The sequence below is a fragment of the Megalops cyprinoides genome, chromosome 12 (assembly GCF_013368585.1).
Source record: "Megalops cyprinoides isolate fMegCyp1 chromosome 12, fMegCyp1.pri, whole genome shotgun sequence".
Lineage (NCBI taxonomy): Eukaryota > Metazoa > Chordata > Actinopteri > Elopiformes > Megalopidae > Megalops > Megalops cyprinoides.
In genome coordinates, this window is record NC_050594.1 from 3,235,415 (window position 1) to 3,251,335 (window position 15,921).

At 41.3% G+C, this 15,921-nt stretch overlaps 1 protein-coding gene across 1 annotated transcript; it reads right to left on the bottom strand.

The window, feature by feature from the left end:
* Positions 1-7: 7 nt before the first annotated feature.
* LOC118786823 (triadin-like) lies at positions 8-14,309 on the bottom strand. The gene is made up of 12 exons (XM_036542157.1): positions 13,881-14,309; positions 10,533-10,757; positions 8,577-8,630; positions 7,648-7,764; positions 7,024-7,053; positions 6,139-6,171; positions 5,870-5,896; positions 3,363-4,019; positions 1,437-1,571; positions 853-951; positions 319-348; positions 8-84 (listed from the first exon to the last, which is right to left on the bottom strand). Exons 1-12 carry the CDS (start codon positions 13,924-13,926, stop codon positions 8-10), a joined length of 1,530 nt encoding a protein of 509 aa, XP_036398050.1. The 5' UTR covers positions 13,927-14,309.
* Between the last annotated feature and the right edge of the window lie 1,612 nt (positions 14,310-15,921).

Sequence of the window (15,921 nt, forward strand, 5' to 3'; positions counted from 1 at the left end):
CAGAAAATCATTTCTCTGGAGGCATGTGGTATAAATCTTGGAAAGAGCACATACCTTCTTTCTTTTCTTCTTTTTCTTTCTTGCCTAAAAAGACAGAAAATCAATGAAGTGTATTTTTCAAAAGTCCATCCTTCTGGAGTATTATTCTTGTATCTACTGTATGACTACATTTCTGTTGATGATGTCATAACTCACTGTTCATAATTCATGGACTCTCTTTTCTTAAGAAGAATGTATTACATCAAAGCAAACTCTCAACGCCTGTAAAACTCTACTGACTGAAATAACTGTTCACGAATGGTAAAGGAATCAAAATACCTGGTTTCTGTTCAACCTTTACAACTTTATCTGCAATAAAAGGAAGGTTTATCAATCAATACTCATCACTGGAAAAGTACACTGGAGATTTACATCAGTTATATGATTAAAAAAATCATTGCATTCAAAGTACATTGATACTTATAAGGTCATATTAATAGTAAATAAATGGGAAAAGGTTTTTTTTAATGGGAAAACCTTTTTTTAATTTTTCCATACGAATGCCCCCTGTGTTCAGTGCGGCCTCCAGTCTATGTGAAGGTAATGTGATGCTGAATGATGTCATATGATACTGATGTGATGCTGACAGGTATAACGTTACTATGATGTAATATGATGGGGATATGATGGTGAGCGACGTAATGTGATGGTGAATGATGTAATGTGATGGTGGTGTGATGGGGAATGATGTAAATGAATGATGTAGTGGCTGGCTCCAGCGTCTGTAGCTTGAAGACCTTAATGGTTCAGACTTTAGATTCACACAGTATCCATTTACTTCAGACCTCGCCAGGTTCAGAAAGACACTCCTACCTGCTTTTCTCACTTCATGAGTTTCTTTCTTTTTAGGAGGTTCTGCCTCCTTTACTTCTTTCTTCACCTCTTTGACTGGCTTCTTTCCAGGTTCTGCCTCTGAATATTCACAACATTATGCAGCAACTTATTACTTATGTTTTGCTTATTTAATGAAAAAACTTTTCTATGTAACACACAGTAACAGATGTCAGTGAATCTTAAGTCATTTCCTAAAGACGGAAGTTATACCCATCAAATTTAATCTCATTGTGTCTCTCTTTCAAGGCACACTTACAGCTCAATCTTTCCACCAGTCAGCCATATTTTCTAGTTTCCCATGGAAGTCAAGCATACATTTTTTTTAAATTGCATTACATTACACTCATTTAGCAGATGATTATCTGTTTCTCATTCAGACAAAATTCATTACTGATTTGGCAGATGAAAATTATTTTCCCATTCCTCTATAGGCACTCATGTAGTTTAACCCCCTTACACTTATCTGAAGCTAAGAACAAAGCACACTGCAGCTAGATTGAATCTATGCGTTTGCCATCCCCTCCCTGCAGTGGAGCCTGGTTCTGCCGTGCCGGGTTCAGTACCTTCGGGCTCCGGCTTTGCCGTCTCCACTGTGGGCTTAGCGGTGGGCTTTGTTTTTTCCACCACCTTCTCCTCTGGCTTTGCCTTTTCAGCTTTTGCAGGCAACTTCACCTTTTCTTCCTCCGGCGCAGCTTTTTCTGTGAGCACAAACATGCTCTAATTAAAGGACGTATGAGTGGTTTTAACCCCTGTCATCCCACATCGCAGTACATTCAGGGCTGGGGTTGTCTGAAAGAGAACCCGGCATTCGCGTTTCAAGACATTCTCAGCATCAAAATATTGAAAAGCATTCATTTAAACTGTCAACAAACATGTTCAGCAAAGCAAAGTTATTAGTTGGATTGTTTATTTTTTGCTACCATCCTTCTAGAAGTAAACACCTAATGGAGAATATATACTGTAGTTATGATTTAATATGAAACTGATTTCATCCCACAAGTGGCCACCTCAGAGTCAGCACTAATGAAATAAAGGAAATCAAAACACACTCGGCATTCACCTTCCATTTTTTTACATGTTTCCTTTTCTGTTATTTGTCATATTTTATAGTTAATTACAGGTAACACAGAAATATAAATAGGGACAATTAGCAAAGATTAGTTAACAAATAATTAACAAACTATTAACAAAGAATATTAAAGTGACAAGAGACTTGTGCAGAAATGCGTACAGTATTCCCGGTCACTACATATAAGATGCTAAAAAAAAAAATCATAGTATCAGTTTTAAAACATAGCCTGCAAGAGCAGAAATTAACACTTGGCAATTAAACATCTGTTCTTAAAACACACACCTCAAAAGTAAAAAGTAAAAAAAAATCATTTTGATAGAATAATAATGGCAATAAACATAAAAGTAGAGGAAAAGTAGGAAGTCCAAGAGTGCAGCAACAATAACATTTATGTGTAATATATATATATATATATATATATATATATATATATATATATATATATATATATATATATACTATGTATATATGCATAATGAAGCACTGCGTCCAGCTCAAGCATAAGTTCATCAGTTAAAAGGCGTGAGTGTTTCTCAGCAAGGGGCCTGTTTCTAGGAGGTGCTCTCAGATTGACTGCCCTTCTGTGATAACGTCCCTCACATGGTGACTATATATAAGGGAGGTGACTGAGTCCCCTGTGAGAAATCGACACCTCAGGACCCTGTGCTCCCAGAGGCACTCTGAGAGCTCAACAGCTGCCCGTCGTGTCAACAGCACTCTGCAGCGGGGCGAAAGCTGCCAGGGCTTAAATTAGCCAGCTGGAGAGGTATCTGATACAGGAGGCCTTTCATGCTGCTGTTTCCTGTCCTTCCCTTCCTTTTACCCATCTGAGCTGTTTGCTGTGTGCGCACGAAAACAAGTTCAGCTACAACAGAACAACTCCGGCCAGCTCAGAGTACTACATGTCCAACAGAAGTTACTGTCTGCAAATTTTCAAAAAGAATTTAAGCAAGTGTGACACAACGGCTTTTGTTCATCGCACCAACCAGCAAACTCTCTCATGAATAACAGTAGAATAACATTAGCTTCAATTTGTAACTCAGAGTTTTCTAGTACGGGAAACAATCCCCTTTTCTTTTAGTACTTTTTGAATATACATATGCAGCAAGAAGGCCTACAAAACAACTGGCAACTGAGCATAACTATGAACAAAATAATTCAGCAAAACTATGTTTCACTACAGCAATATTTCCCACAATTGCACTAATGATTTAGCATCATAGTAGTGATGTACATTTAACTGCCTAACACACTTTTATGTGCCCAAGCTCTTCTTTTAAATCACTGTGGACAGGCCATAATGCACACCTGTTACTGGTCTTTCACTAATGACGTAACAGTCAAAGGCTCAGAGAGAAATATAACAGGGAATGTTCTCAGGTGAAAGTAACGAATAAATAAACAGACGCCTCAGTACCTTTTGTCTGTTGTCCGTGGCGATCATCAACATTCTCTTTGTCTGAGTCTGCAGCTTTGTACACTGTCGCCCTCTGAATTTTAACTGGTACATGTCTGTTTCTTTTGGTGGTTTTGGCTTTGTCTCTCTTGCCTTCATTATTGTTGTTGTTCTCATCGTTTGAGTCGTCCCAGTCGCTTCCGTCTGGGCTGGCAACAATGCTGATTTCGTCCGTGTCTAAACCTTCCTCCTCTTCTTCGCCTTCATCCTTATCTTCCTCAGCATTGTCCAGTATGTGGCCAGCATCAATTATATCTTCGTCAGCTTTTTCTTTGTCGTCCTTGTCCTCCTCATCATCATCGCGTGTCACCTCAGTTTTAATGAGCTCTTCAGCATGTATAATTTCTCTGTTTGGGACATCTTCATCATCTTCATCATCGTCGACAGCAGCAATCTCAGCAGCTTTCACATCACTGATTTCACCACTGTCTTTATCTTCAATTTCATCGTCCTCAGCCTCTTTTTTGATTTCATCTTTGCCATCATCAACGACACCAACGTCTTTGGCGCCATCATGGTCCTCTTCATCATCCTCTTCCTCCTCCACAACCGTGACATTGATGGGCACCACGACCTTCTTCACCACAGTACTGTCATCTTCTTTCCTCTCCAGCTTTTCTGCAAGTGTGTCATTAAACTGGCTGGTTTAATATTATGAGAACCAAGCTGAGATGTGAAAACTGAGGGACTGAAGGTTATTACTGAACTCCCTCACATGCATCCCCAGTGTAATGGCACCTTAGTGCAGCCTCTTCCCCGTCATTAAGCTCACACCGTTTATAAGCACATGTTGCACTGTGTCCGCCTGCTTCCACTAACAGCTCTAATGATCGACTGACATTCCTGCTCACAAAAGCTTCACCTCAGGCCAGCAGCAACAGCACTGACACAACCACTTCCCAGCAGAGGAAAATGGGAATATAAATGAATTCAAAACAGAATGTGGTCTCTCGTGCTTTTTTCCATGTGAGGTTACCAGAGGTTGAATGTTAATAAAGCTCACTTTTAATACACTTTTGACAATGTTTCTCACGTCTCACCGAATGAAACGGTGCAAAAAGGACATATCGGTGTCTCTAAGCATTCTAAAAATGTGGTGATTTCAACCACAGGGTGGTATTTTTTCCCTTTTTTTAGGAATTGACATGCATGCATTCAAACCCATTTTACTGTCCCGTGTCACATATTTGAATCGAATTGTGGTTAGATTCACATTGTTAAGAAACCTAGTGTATGGAAATTTACTGCACATTCTTATTACATCTTATATGATTGACTGACAGATTGGTAAACAAATGCCATAACTGAAATGTATACTGTAGGTCTGCTATACTGTATGCTACATAGTGCAGTGGTTTTGAAGTGTCACTAGTAAATATAAATCAAAACACAGGTGGACGAAATAGCTAGGGAATTACAGAAGTCTCTGAAAGTCTTGGATTCTTTTCTGTTTTCTTGTAACAGTGCTTGCCCTCTAGAAACCCTGAAAAGGCTACAGGAGCAAACATGTATATCTGCCCATCCCTACTCTTTGCAACATGTGGTATAAACGACATTGAGCTTTTTACCATGCAAAACACATGTGAAACAGACCTGATACAGACAGATACAGCATCCTAGATCAAACTGATGGCAAGTTTACAGACCACATGTTCACAATCCATAAAGAGTCAGTCAATTAGTCAGACAGTAAGGCCCACATTCAATCTTTACTGGTTCAGAAGTCACTGAATGTAGGAAAAAATGCTGCGTGAGGATGGAAGAAATATAACACTTGCCTAGTCAAGACTCAGAGATTGATTGTGGGCCACAGTAAACATGATGGAGATGACAGTGTGTGAGGGATTGGGGTACAGTCGGGGGGGGGGGGTGCATTATTCAGGAACATCTCTTCACCTTTTACAACACCCTCTCATGCTTTGCACACCCCAGTGCAAGAAGCGTCAACAACTTTGTCACACATCATGAAAAAGGGTAGAAACCACAGCAACCGAAAATACAAAAATAAGTCAATGTATTAAACACGAATGCCACAGATGTCAAAGGAAAAAACAACAAGCTTTAAAGATGTGTATTTGTAGGTGTAGATGCAGTTTATATGTAACATCACATGAATTTTAGAAAACCTTTCTCACACAGTTATTGTTATATTCATCCCCATGAAAAGACTCCAATGCAACAAGGAATTTGTGTATCTGTACACACAGATGAAACTGCATGGAAATACACCGAACCACAAATCTCATAACACCATATTATCACATGAGCAATGAGAAAATAAAACACATCATTCGTAAGTCACAGCAGCTGGTAATGATCTTACACTGATGGAATGATGCACAAGTGCACACAATTATCAAACGCACAAACACAAACAAAACCCTTGAAAACTGATCATTTGGTTTCCACAGATGTCTGTATCTAACAGTTATTGGACAGTAATAAGTTTGAGGTTGTAAGTAACAAACCTTTCTTCTTGGCAGGCAGGTAGTCTCCTGAGGACAAAAAAGCAACAAATAATGAAAAAACAGAGAACAGACATCGTGCAGGCGTTACAAACTATATTCATCTTTTCCAGATATTCAGGTTCACCTCCTCTGAGGTATAAAGGTCACTGCCTGAGAATGACGGCTCTGTGTGGTGTCATAATGAACAAATCATAACTTCATAATGCCCTACTAACACACGGCTGAAGGACAGCAGCTGGTAATAAAGTTAAATGATGGATGTTACAAACCTTCTATCGGTCTCCTTGGTGGAAGAAATTCACCTGAAAATGAAAAACACAAATGAAAAACAGAGATCTTTTCCAGCAGAAACCATGAAACCACCATGACACATTCAATAATAAGTGATTTTTTTTACAGAGAGAAGCAATGGGTTAATTTTGAAGGCATTTTCCCTTCCCATTGCCTGTTTAAAACCCTGATTCGACACACCTCGATAAGTGGTACAGTGGAGGTATCACTTGCCGTCAATGCGCTCCGAGACAGTGGGTACCCCACCCTCCCAAAAAAGGTCAGCTGACATATTCCCTCACACATCAAAGGGTTATACAAAAATCCGTATAACTGAAAATATGGAAGCGTTGACCTGGATGAGCATCTATACTTGGAATGCTTAAAACTGGAAAAATAAATTATTGTGCAATTGTCATTGTATGTGTCACAGCTAATGGCATGAAACCAGCCACACTGTCTCACCAGCTCCTGTCTAATTAGCGCTGCAGCAGAGAGGAGCTGGGCAGCGGGCTTTCCTCTTACGGGACTAACATTCGCTTGAATTTTTAAAAATAAATTTCAGGTGTAATTTTTTTTCCTTCCACTGTCTTTATGGGTCACGAATCTGCCAGAGCCGTCAAGTAAATGGTCATAAGTCTGAGAAAATGTGCGATCACGGACTGCTGCTTTCAGTAAGATGCGGCCTATACTCCAGAGAGACACTTCTCTGAATGACTTATTGATGCATCGGCAAAAAAATGCAGCAGAAAATACTGAAAATTCAGGGAATATTTGGAATATTTTTGCAGAAATGAAACGAGTGTGTTCTGCGAACATGCAAGAAGTTGAAAGGAAACTACCATTAATGAACTAAAGAAACAATGTGTAAAATCCGGACAAACCTTTCTTTCTCACTGAATGTGGTGAGTCATCTGAAACAAATGAGGAAAGAGACAAGGCAGTGTGAGACAGGAACTCGCAAAGGATATATCTTCTGAAACATTGATGAGGAGCAAATAAATTATACATGTGGATTAGAGAGTGGGAACAAAAACTTCTGCCCAGATAAAGGGATTCTATTTTTGCCTCAAAAATCACTGAATAGTAAGAACCCCATGATTAAACTACATCTCTTCAGATGGAGTGCCCCGCTACCATAATAATGGCACCCAATTGTGACATGTTCAATGGAATGTTAGAAGTGAGGAACAGTGGGTAAAATGTTACATTTTTAAGGTGGGGGGGACCCAGCGCACCCAGCCTCCCCAACCCACGACTCAACCATACACCAACACACACAATAAAGGCTAAGACTATGTGCAATGTTAAAATACTGGACTATTCACAAGTACTGTTTTAACAAGGGAGCACTCGTGTCTTAAGCCCATAGATATAATTTGGTTGGGATGTTGTTGTGGATGACAAGGGTTTGCATTTGAAGTTGAATATCCTGCTGTGCTGTATATCTTGTGCGACCATGTAGAGACAGTTGCATCAACAACAGTGTATGCTGGGAAATGGGGTACCTTCATCCATTAAGACGTTAGATAGTATGGTCAGGAGCGTGTTTTTCAAGTCCGCGAACTCCTCCACTGCTTCATTAACGACTTTCGTGGGATCGAAGCCCATTTCAAAAATGCCTCCTGACAGCAGGAATGAAAAGCAGAGTGTGGCAGTCAGAACACTGGCATTCTGTTTGGCAGGACACACACCTCTGATCCACACACTGATATATATATATATATATATATATATATATATATATAAATATATATATATATATATATACATATACTGTGCAGGAAGCACACAAATGCAATGCAAACACAAATCAGTAGCACTCAGTTACTGATGGGCAATCCTTATTATTAATACTGACCAGTTTGTTAATCACTAAAGACAGGTTCAGGAGCTTAAAGTTTTCAGTCTTCTGCTTCCCTAATTTTTATAGTACATCAGTGATCATCACTGATGTACCCACAAATTTGAAGGGATGTCAGTGAGATCCTGCAGGTGAAATGAGTTATGCTGGTTTTTGTTGAAACCTCTGCTCCAAACTCCTTATTTTGCTTAATTATTTACTTTATTTGCATTTTTTTTTAAATAACATGATAAATTATGGTTGATAATTGTGCATGTGCCCTATACAAAGACATTTTACCGCGGCAGTTTGGGAAAAGCTCCTGTGTAAATGAGCATGGTCAATTAAATAATTGGACCAATTAAGCCAGGCTATCTGGACTGTGCACAGATAGTTAAATGATTGGACCAGTTAAGCCAGGCTAATTGGTTTGAAAGCTAATGGCAAAATCTATGGACCAGTTATGACAGGCTGATTGGTTTGAGTGAAATCCAGCATGCACTTGCAGTCTCTTCTGAAAGTAGAAAGTTAAGTGGAGGTAGGAAGTAGGAAGTTAAGCAAGGAGAAGTGCAGAAAAGCACAGAAGGGTCTTGCCTGTGAGGCTCTCTGCCTGCTTGATGGCGAGGATGATACCGGGGGGCTGTGCTCCTGTTGGGGAGAGAGCAGAATTTTCAAATGTAACTCCAGCTCTTAGTCATGAGTAACACAGTGCGAATCTTGCAAAGATACTGTACCGCTACAGCACTGCACACAATGAGTTAAAAAGGAGCCAATGGCCAACAGGTAATTTGTGTTTAAACTGATAAACTCATGAGTCATGGAAAACAGATCAGAGTTTAGATATAAGTCCTTTGCCTTCCCTGTTTCTAATTTACACGCCATCTCTCAATTGCATGTGTGCTTTTTTAATGTTTGGACTGTTTATCCAATTGGAGCTGATCCCAGTTGCCAGTTTTGGCCAGTGATGCCCCATTCACTTAATTTTTGCCCCAGTGCCAAGCAGTATACCCTGCGCTGTGCTGCCTCCCATAATAACTGCCCCCATTACCGTTAATGTCTGAGAGAATTTATTTCATGGGATATTCATCCTTTGCTATGTATGGGATTCTAAGCACGCCCCCCCCCCCCCAACCCTGTTCAAGTGTATTAGCCAGTGATATATTGCACAGTGATATATTTGTACAGCATATTAAATCAGAACATTTCAAATTTATCTATCGTGTCTGTGTACCATTAAAACTAATATCTCACACATACTGTATGACCAGCTAGGAGTTAAGAGATACTGAAACTCCAGTACTACCCGGTGACTGAGCCAATTCAAACCAATATTCACAGCTATGTTATAATTATGATATTATTCTTAGGGTGGCAGCATTACAAGGAATTGTTAGGGAGAATTTATTATCCTATAAAGAAGGGTTGGATGGAATTATCATAAAAATAGTGGGAGCAGTTGTGAGAATATTAATTTAACATGTGGAGCCATCTCCAAGGACAGTGCATGCTTTAAACAGTTGTCACAAGACGTCGAAGGCGATTCTATCTAGCAAATTTTTAAAAAAGTGCTTGGCTGGACCCTGTAAAGCCCCTACAAATCTGGTTTGTAAGGGCTTCATTGTGCATTAGAGCACCTGCAGTAAAAACACTTGGGTTTCATTTTCAAACATCGACTAACTTTCCTCAGTCAGAGACTCTTGAAGAATCCCACATTCAGGGGTACATGTTAAGCGCTCTGTCTAAGGTAGGTGTTCGGGGAACAGCTTGAGATGCCATTTGAGATTAATAAATCATGGAGCCGGCGGAGCACTGAGCCGTGTGGCGGGACCCTGCTGTCTGGCGTGTGAGAACATTCTGCCATTACAGCAAAAACACGCTGTGCTGCACGACAGCCACAAGAACCACCCTTAACTTTGCATATTGTCAAAGCTTGTGCTGGTTCATGTATACACACACACACACACACACACAGACACACACACACATACTCATGTTGTAATGATTTTAAGTTATCAAGACAGAAATTAAAACCACCTCAGGGTCATTATGGACTGTTGTCAAACCACTGTGACCTTTGCCTGGACTGCCACCTTTATAAATAAACGCCTCTAAATTAATTTATTTTCTGTGTATTCAGTCTGTTCAGCAATCCTGCTACAAGGCCTCTCCTTAACTTTGAGGGACAAATTGAAGAGTTTCTCACACAACACTCTGAGTGATGGGAGAGATTAATGGAAAATATTTTGTTCAGAAAGCAAAAGTAACACTTTCTGAACCTTGTTACTCAAATTTAAGCACAAACCACAGGCTGGTAAGACTTCATAACCTAGAAATACAACAGAGAACTTCATGAAGCCTGTGGTGGGGTGGCAGGCTGCACCATGTGATGTCACAGACTAGTTTGAACAAATCAAAAGGCTTTTCTCTCGTCAGTAAAAAAAAACATGATTGGCTCACGTCAGCAAATCACTGATGACACATGGCATCTCGCTCCGTCATCACTAGCGTAGCCCCCAATAAGCCGACAGTAAGGCCCGTGTATCGGCTCACCTGTCAACCGTTTGTAATCCACCACATCGAACATGATGACAGCGACGGCGGAGGAAGCGATGAGGAAGAGGAGCAGCAGCAGCCATATCAGGGGCGAGCTGAGGGCGGAGAACAGACTTCGGGGTTCCGGCGCCTTGGGCGGGGCCTCTTCCGGAATCACTGCCCCGTTGGTACTGTCACTGGCAGCGGTGCTGCTCGGCTCCATCACTGGCTCTGAATCTGGACCTGCTCACAGAAAATAAACCCCGAAGACGTACAGTTTCACTTACGCTTACATTTACATTCATTCAATTTCAGAGAACTTTTATCAAAAGCGACTTACAGGTGATGCAGAGTATAACACAAGCAAAAAACCATAAGGAGTCAACAATGTTAGAACATGCATGATCAGGTTTCAACGATTGGCCAGACAAGGTACAAGCCAGCTGGTAGAGATGACAAGTGTGTTAAACCATTAGATTACATTTTTTTAATAGTTTAGTAGGAAACAGATTTGAGACATGAGACATTCCTTTAGGGAGTAGTGTTTCAGATGCTCAGGTGAGTGCGGAAGAGCTGTGTCTTCAGGTGTTTCTTGAAAACAGAGAGGGACTTGGCTGAACGGATGACGTGTGGAAGTTCATTCTGCCATCGGGGGACAAAGGCGGAGAAAATAGTGATTTTGCACTGCAATGCAACGGGAGCACCAGATGCTGTTTGGTAGCAGAGTGTAGCGCTTGGGAGGAAACATACACACGTATATGTATATGTATATATATATATGTGGGGTGCAGGATTGGCTGTCATCCAAATGACAGAATCTGTCACCTAAACACACTTTGCGTGTCTTTTTTGTATTGTTAACCAAATATGCACTTACATCATGAAAAGTTATTTTTTGAGAAAAAAAGAGCTGGGTTTGTGATTGATGAATAGCTGATGCGGAGGTTTAGGCTGTGATCATCTTTCTCCTGCTCCAAAAACAATCCAAAACCCAAGAACTGTCTTCACAATTCACACAATAAAATGGCACCCCAACCTTATGACACATCAGCTGCCATTTCCGATTGATGGCATCATGTGATGTGGTCTTACATTTTCAGGTCTGCTTCATCATCATCATCATCATCATTGTCTCATTATTGTTATTATTATTATTATTATTATTATTATCATTTGACATAGGGAACTTGAACATGCCGGGTATGTCCAGCCCAGCACATTCTGAGAGTGTCCGCTTTCCAGAGACCCACAGCGTCTGCCCCAAATCCTATTTATACTGGTGGGAAGTGGAGAAGGCTAAGCACGAGAGCGGCCCCTTTTAGCCACCGGTGGGTGGGGATCACACTGCACACAGAATCTGTCGTCAAAACACCAGCCCCAGTGCACACTTCACATCACACACACGTTGCCTCTGCTGACTCGTTATGGGGATCCAGCTCCTGAGACACATTTGGAGGGGGACTTTCCTTATGGACAGCAGCTCAGGTAACTAGAGGTCAAAGAAGTATGACTTCTATGGGTGTATAAAACTCAAGAGAAATGACTGGATGCACCAAGCATTTACAGCATGACTCAGCCTCCCACATACTCCAAGGTGTGTCCTTGGAACATCCAACTAAAGTCTTTCTCAGCTCATTTTTAAACACTTGTTTACAGTTCTCCATTAAAAAGGTCAAATGTCAACCTCCAGCTGAATGTACAGTTGATTTAAGACAACTGGTCATTGTAAAGTACAAATACCAATAACGTATCAGAGAACAGCCAACTTCGGTGAATCAAGATAAACGCTTTCATTAAATAAATAACCTGTTGGCTCTGTTGTGTGTGTATCAGCTTGTTTGTGCATATTTGCTAATTTACAAAAGTATATAAAGTGTAACAACAGAAATATGCCCATAAGCCACATAACCATTTTAATCATTGAAGCAAATTCATTTTAAATATACTGCAGCGATAAAAACAACCTACAGCGTCATGTAAGTGGCAAAAAGTAAAAATTTCCTACATTTGTCTGAAGTTATAGATGAAGCATAGTGAAGTTTGAATGTGCTGATTTGAAAAAACAATTGGCTTACAGATGTTTCAGCCCTTGGGTGGCATACATTTATTTACAAAATGATCAATTCTTACATGGTATTGTACCAGCAAGTTACACAATTGATATGCCTGCTTCTATTGTTTTTTGCAAATATCAAAATGCATTACAAATTAATGGTGGGATTTTTCAAGAATAAAATATAACAGTAGTACATGCTAAACCTACATGATCACGTCTCAAACCCAAATCAAGGGTACTTATTGGTTGTTATAACAACCTGCATTCAGCTTTGTAACAGTTATTTCCTTTTCAGTATTTCATGATATTGTGCACCTTTCTCCGTGCAGCGCTACAAAACAGACGGGAAAGGCGATGTCGCTGAAATCTCAGACCTAACTCTGCCGCGTGTGTCTGAGCTCAGCAGCGAATGGATATTCTCAGAATAAACACCGCTTATTTATTCTGCCGTGCGTCGGCGGAGCCAGGGGAGAGTGGGTACACTCCAGGGAGACCGGGTCCTAACTAATGTATTACAGTGGAAACTCTGCACCCACCACCTGTTCGTGTACTTTACGCTCCTGCGCGCTCCTGTCAACACCGAGATCGCGAATTCGCCACCCGCTGCTGACTAACCGAGTCTGCGCATGACGTGTTTAAAACAAAACGGAAAACAACCAGGAAAAAGAGCACATCCTAACGCAGCTTTGCGCAGTTACCCTTAGGAAGGTATAAAATACATCAAAGGAAGTGTTTTCTTCAAAGCACAGTTAGTGACATTAAGTGGATAGCAGGTACATTGAAGTGTTGATCATAACGTTTGTCGTTGTATGATGAAGATGTGCGTTTTTTATGTATGCAAAGCACCCTATATTGAATAATAAGATTTACTATACTTTGTGCATTCTACAATGTGTGCAGATGTGATAGTAATTCATAATGTATAACATATGATATGAAACCTCTCGCTAGTTCAACAGGTATCAACTTGTTGAGAGATACGTTAGCATTTTCCTCAAGCACGTCCTATCGCGTAATAAGCTGGTACACAAATCCGTTACTGCACAAGCCGAGGACGCTATGTTCCGCAGGGCTCGAGGTTAATCTGAATTCATAAGCAATCTTAAACTACTTTAGGAGCAGCGCTCACGGCACAATCATGTTCCGAGGCAGTACAGCAGATAGCCACTCAGGGCTTCATTCATGAAATTCTTCCCTCGTGAACTTTCCAAAAGACCGCAATGATTGCATGCTATCGCCGTCATGCACGACCAGGAAAAAACAATTCGCCTCCCTGCAAGTTTAAGTTCAGGAAAACAGGCAACACTCACTTGGGCTTGGAAAAGACACGGAATCTTCGGCTGTGACGTCAGCCATGGTGCGCTGAGGACGTTACTTCAGGTCTGATCCCTTATTGTAAAATACATGTATAGTTATCCTTACAGTGGAAATAAAACAAAGTTTCTCCTTGGCAACCCCGCTTGCACAGGGTACCAATGGATGCTGTGGCCTGGTGGAAATCAGTCCCTCCACGAAATCACAGGGGACATGTTTTTACGCCCCCCAAAAAAGGGCCAATTGGTTTTAAAAATGGCAGATGGAAGTTTCACAGTGCCTGGTCTCCTAGCATGGCAGAGGAGGTCTGGAGGAGGTCCGTCCGACAGACAGTGAACACTGCAGGAGCCGAGAGCAGCGGGCCCCGTGAGGTGGAGAGAGCAGAACCAGGTGGAAATTTCCTCCCAATATAATCGCTGCCTCTGATGGGTATAGGTCAGAAAGCAGGGGGCTTGGGAACCGTGGTAACGCTATCCACTGCTGCCCCTGTTTATTCTTAGAGCTCTCTCCACCAGCTGCTCTCTGGCTTGCCTTTTTTGGCTGGGGGGCAGAGTGGGTGGGGGGTGGAGGGGGATGGGGGGGTGACCCGATAGTGGACCTCTGCTGTCACCGTGGGGGGAAAACACAGCAGCACTCACGTGTACCCTCTTAAAACGCCGCTCTTCCCCGCTGCACGGTCAGGCTGTCGAGTCAGGACTCTGAAATGTCACTGACAGAGGAAAAACAGCAGGACACTTCCTCGCCAGCACCACTGTTTTCAGTGAAAGTTCTGACTGCCATAACTGACTTAGGTGTACCTTAAGAGGTGAGGTGATCATTAGAAAGCAGGCAGGTCTTAACCACCACCTGCTTCAGCTTGCTTGTGCCGCCACAGCACTGCAGTTACAGGTGGCCCGCCAGTAGGGGCCACTCTTCTCTGTGGACCACATGGGAAAAAATGAGTCTCTCTATGTGGGAAAATAGTGCATCCCGTTGGATGAAAGGTGAAACCGAGATCATAAGCGCTCCTGCAGCGGACTCTGCAAAGGGAGCAGGGGCTTTCACCCTGCCATCTTAGCTCAATTCACAATTTCTCTCTCTAAGTCTGGCCTTCCAATATTCACAATCAACCTGTCCAATGTCGTTTGCATGTGGTTACCTCACCCAGCTCGGTGGCAGGGGTGCGTTACCTCCTCAGATCTGTTAATGAGATGCAATACACAGCTCTCCTAGCTCAGATTCCCTGTGCCAGTCCACCGTCAGACACCTGTCAGCATCACCGGTCTGCTCATTCCAGCTGATTAGCAAGAGCAGAGAAATCACAGGCCAGTAAGTGATGAAATGTCATGCAATCAGAAACAGAACAAAGTCATGGTCTCTCATGCTGGTGTCAAATGCATTGATGTATGAGGGGACATTATTCAAACTCAGACACACACACACACACACACATACACACAAATATACATGTATACATTGCTGCAGCTTGCACAATAACTGCTGAAACATTCAATAAATCCAGAACTGTACGTTAAAGATCAGATTGCTTTAGGCCCACATTCTGCCTGATTAATGTAATTTAAATGAAGCTCTTTTTCATTGCTTACACAGCTTGTGTAATTGTTGTACTTGTGCTAACAAGGAAAGAGAAGTAACAGTCACTTCATTGTTGTTGAACTTGAAGGACCAAATAGGATTACATTACAGAAAGGCTGGACAGCCTGAATTAAAATGTAAATGAAGCTGTTAAAAATTATTGTCTCAGAACATGCTGGGGCATTGCGCTGATGCTAATCACAGTTAAATTAAATGTTTAGCTAACACTAATAATTGTAACATTCTTGCACCACATAATTTGTGGTGCTTTTAATTAACTGAATAGTTTGATTTTGTGTGCTAATATAATCAGAACTTGGTATGGAGTTTTAAATACACTGAAAGGCACAGCAAAAAGGTCACTTTTGTGCAGCATGAATGTACATCATATTACGAAACAACCTCAATTGTTTGGTGTCTGCGCTTAATCTCTCCAATAATTCCTGATTTTGCTTCATTCAC

Coding starts and splice junctions, on each gene's coding strand:
- LOC118786823 (XM_036542157.1), bottom strand. CDS start 13,926: ATGGCTGACGTCACAGCCGAAGATTCCGTGTCTTTTCCAAGCCCAA. Junction 5,897..6,138: donor ACCAAGGAGACCGATAGAAG/GTTTGTAACATC, acceptor TTTTGTCCTCAG/GAGACTACCTGCCTGCCAAG. Junction 85..318: donor AAAGGTTGAACAGAAACCAG/GTATTTTGATTC, acceptor CTGTCTTTTTAG/GCAAGAAAGAAAAAGAAGAA.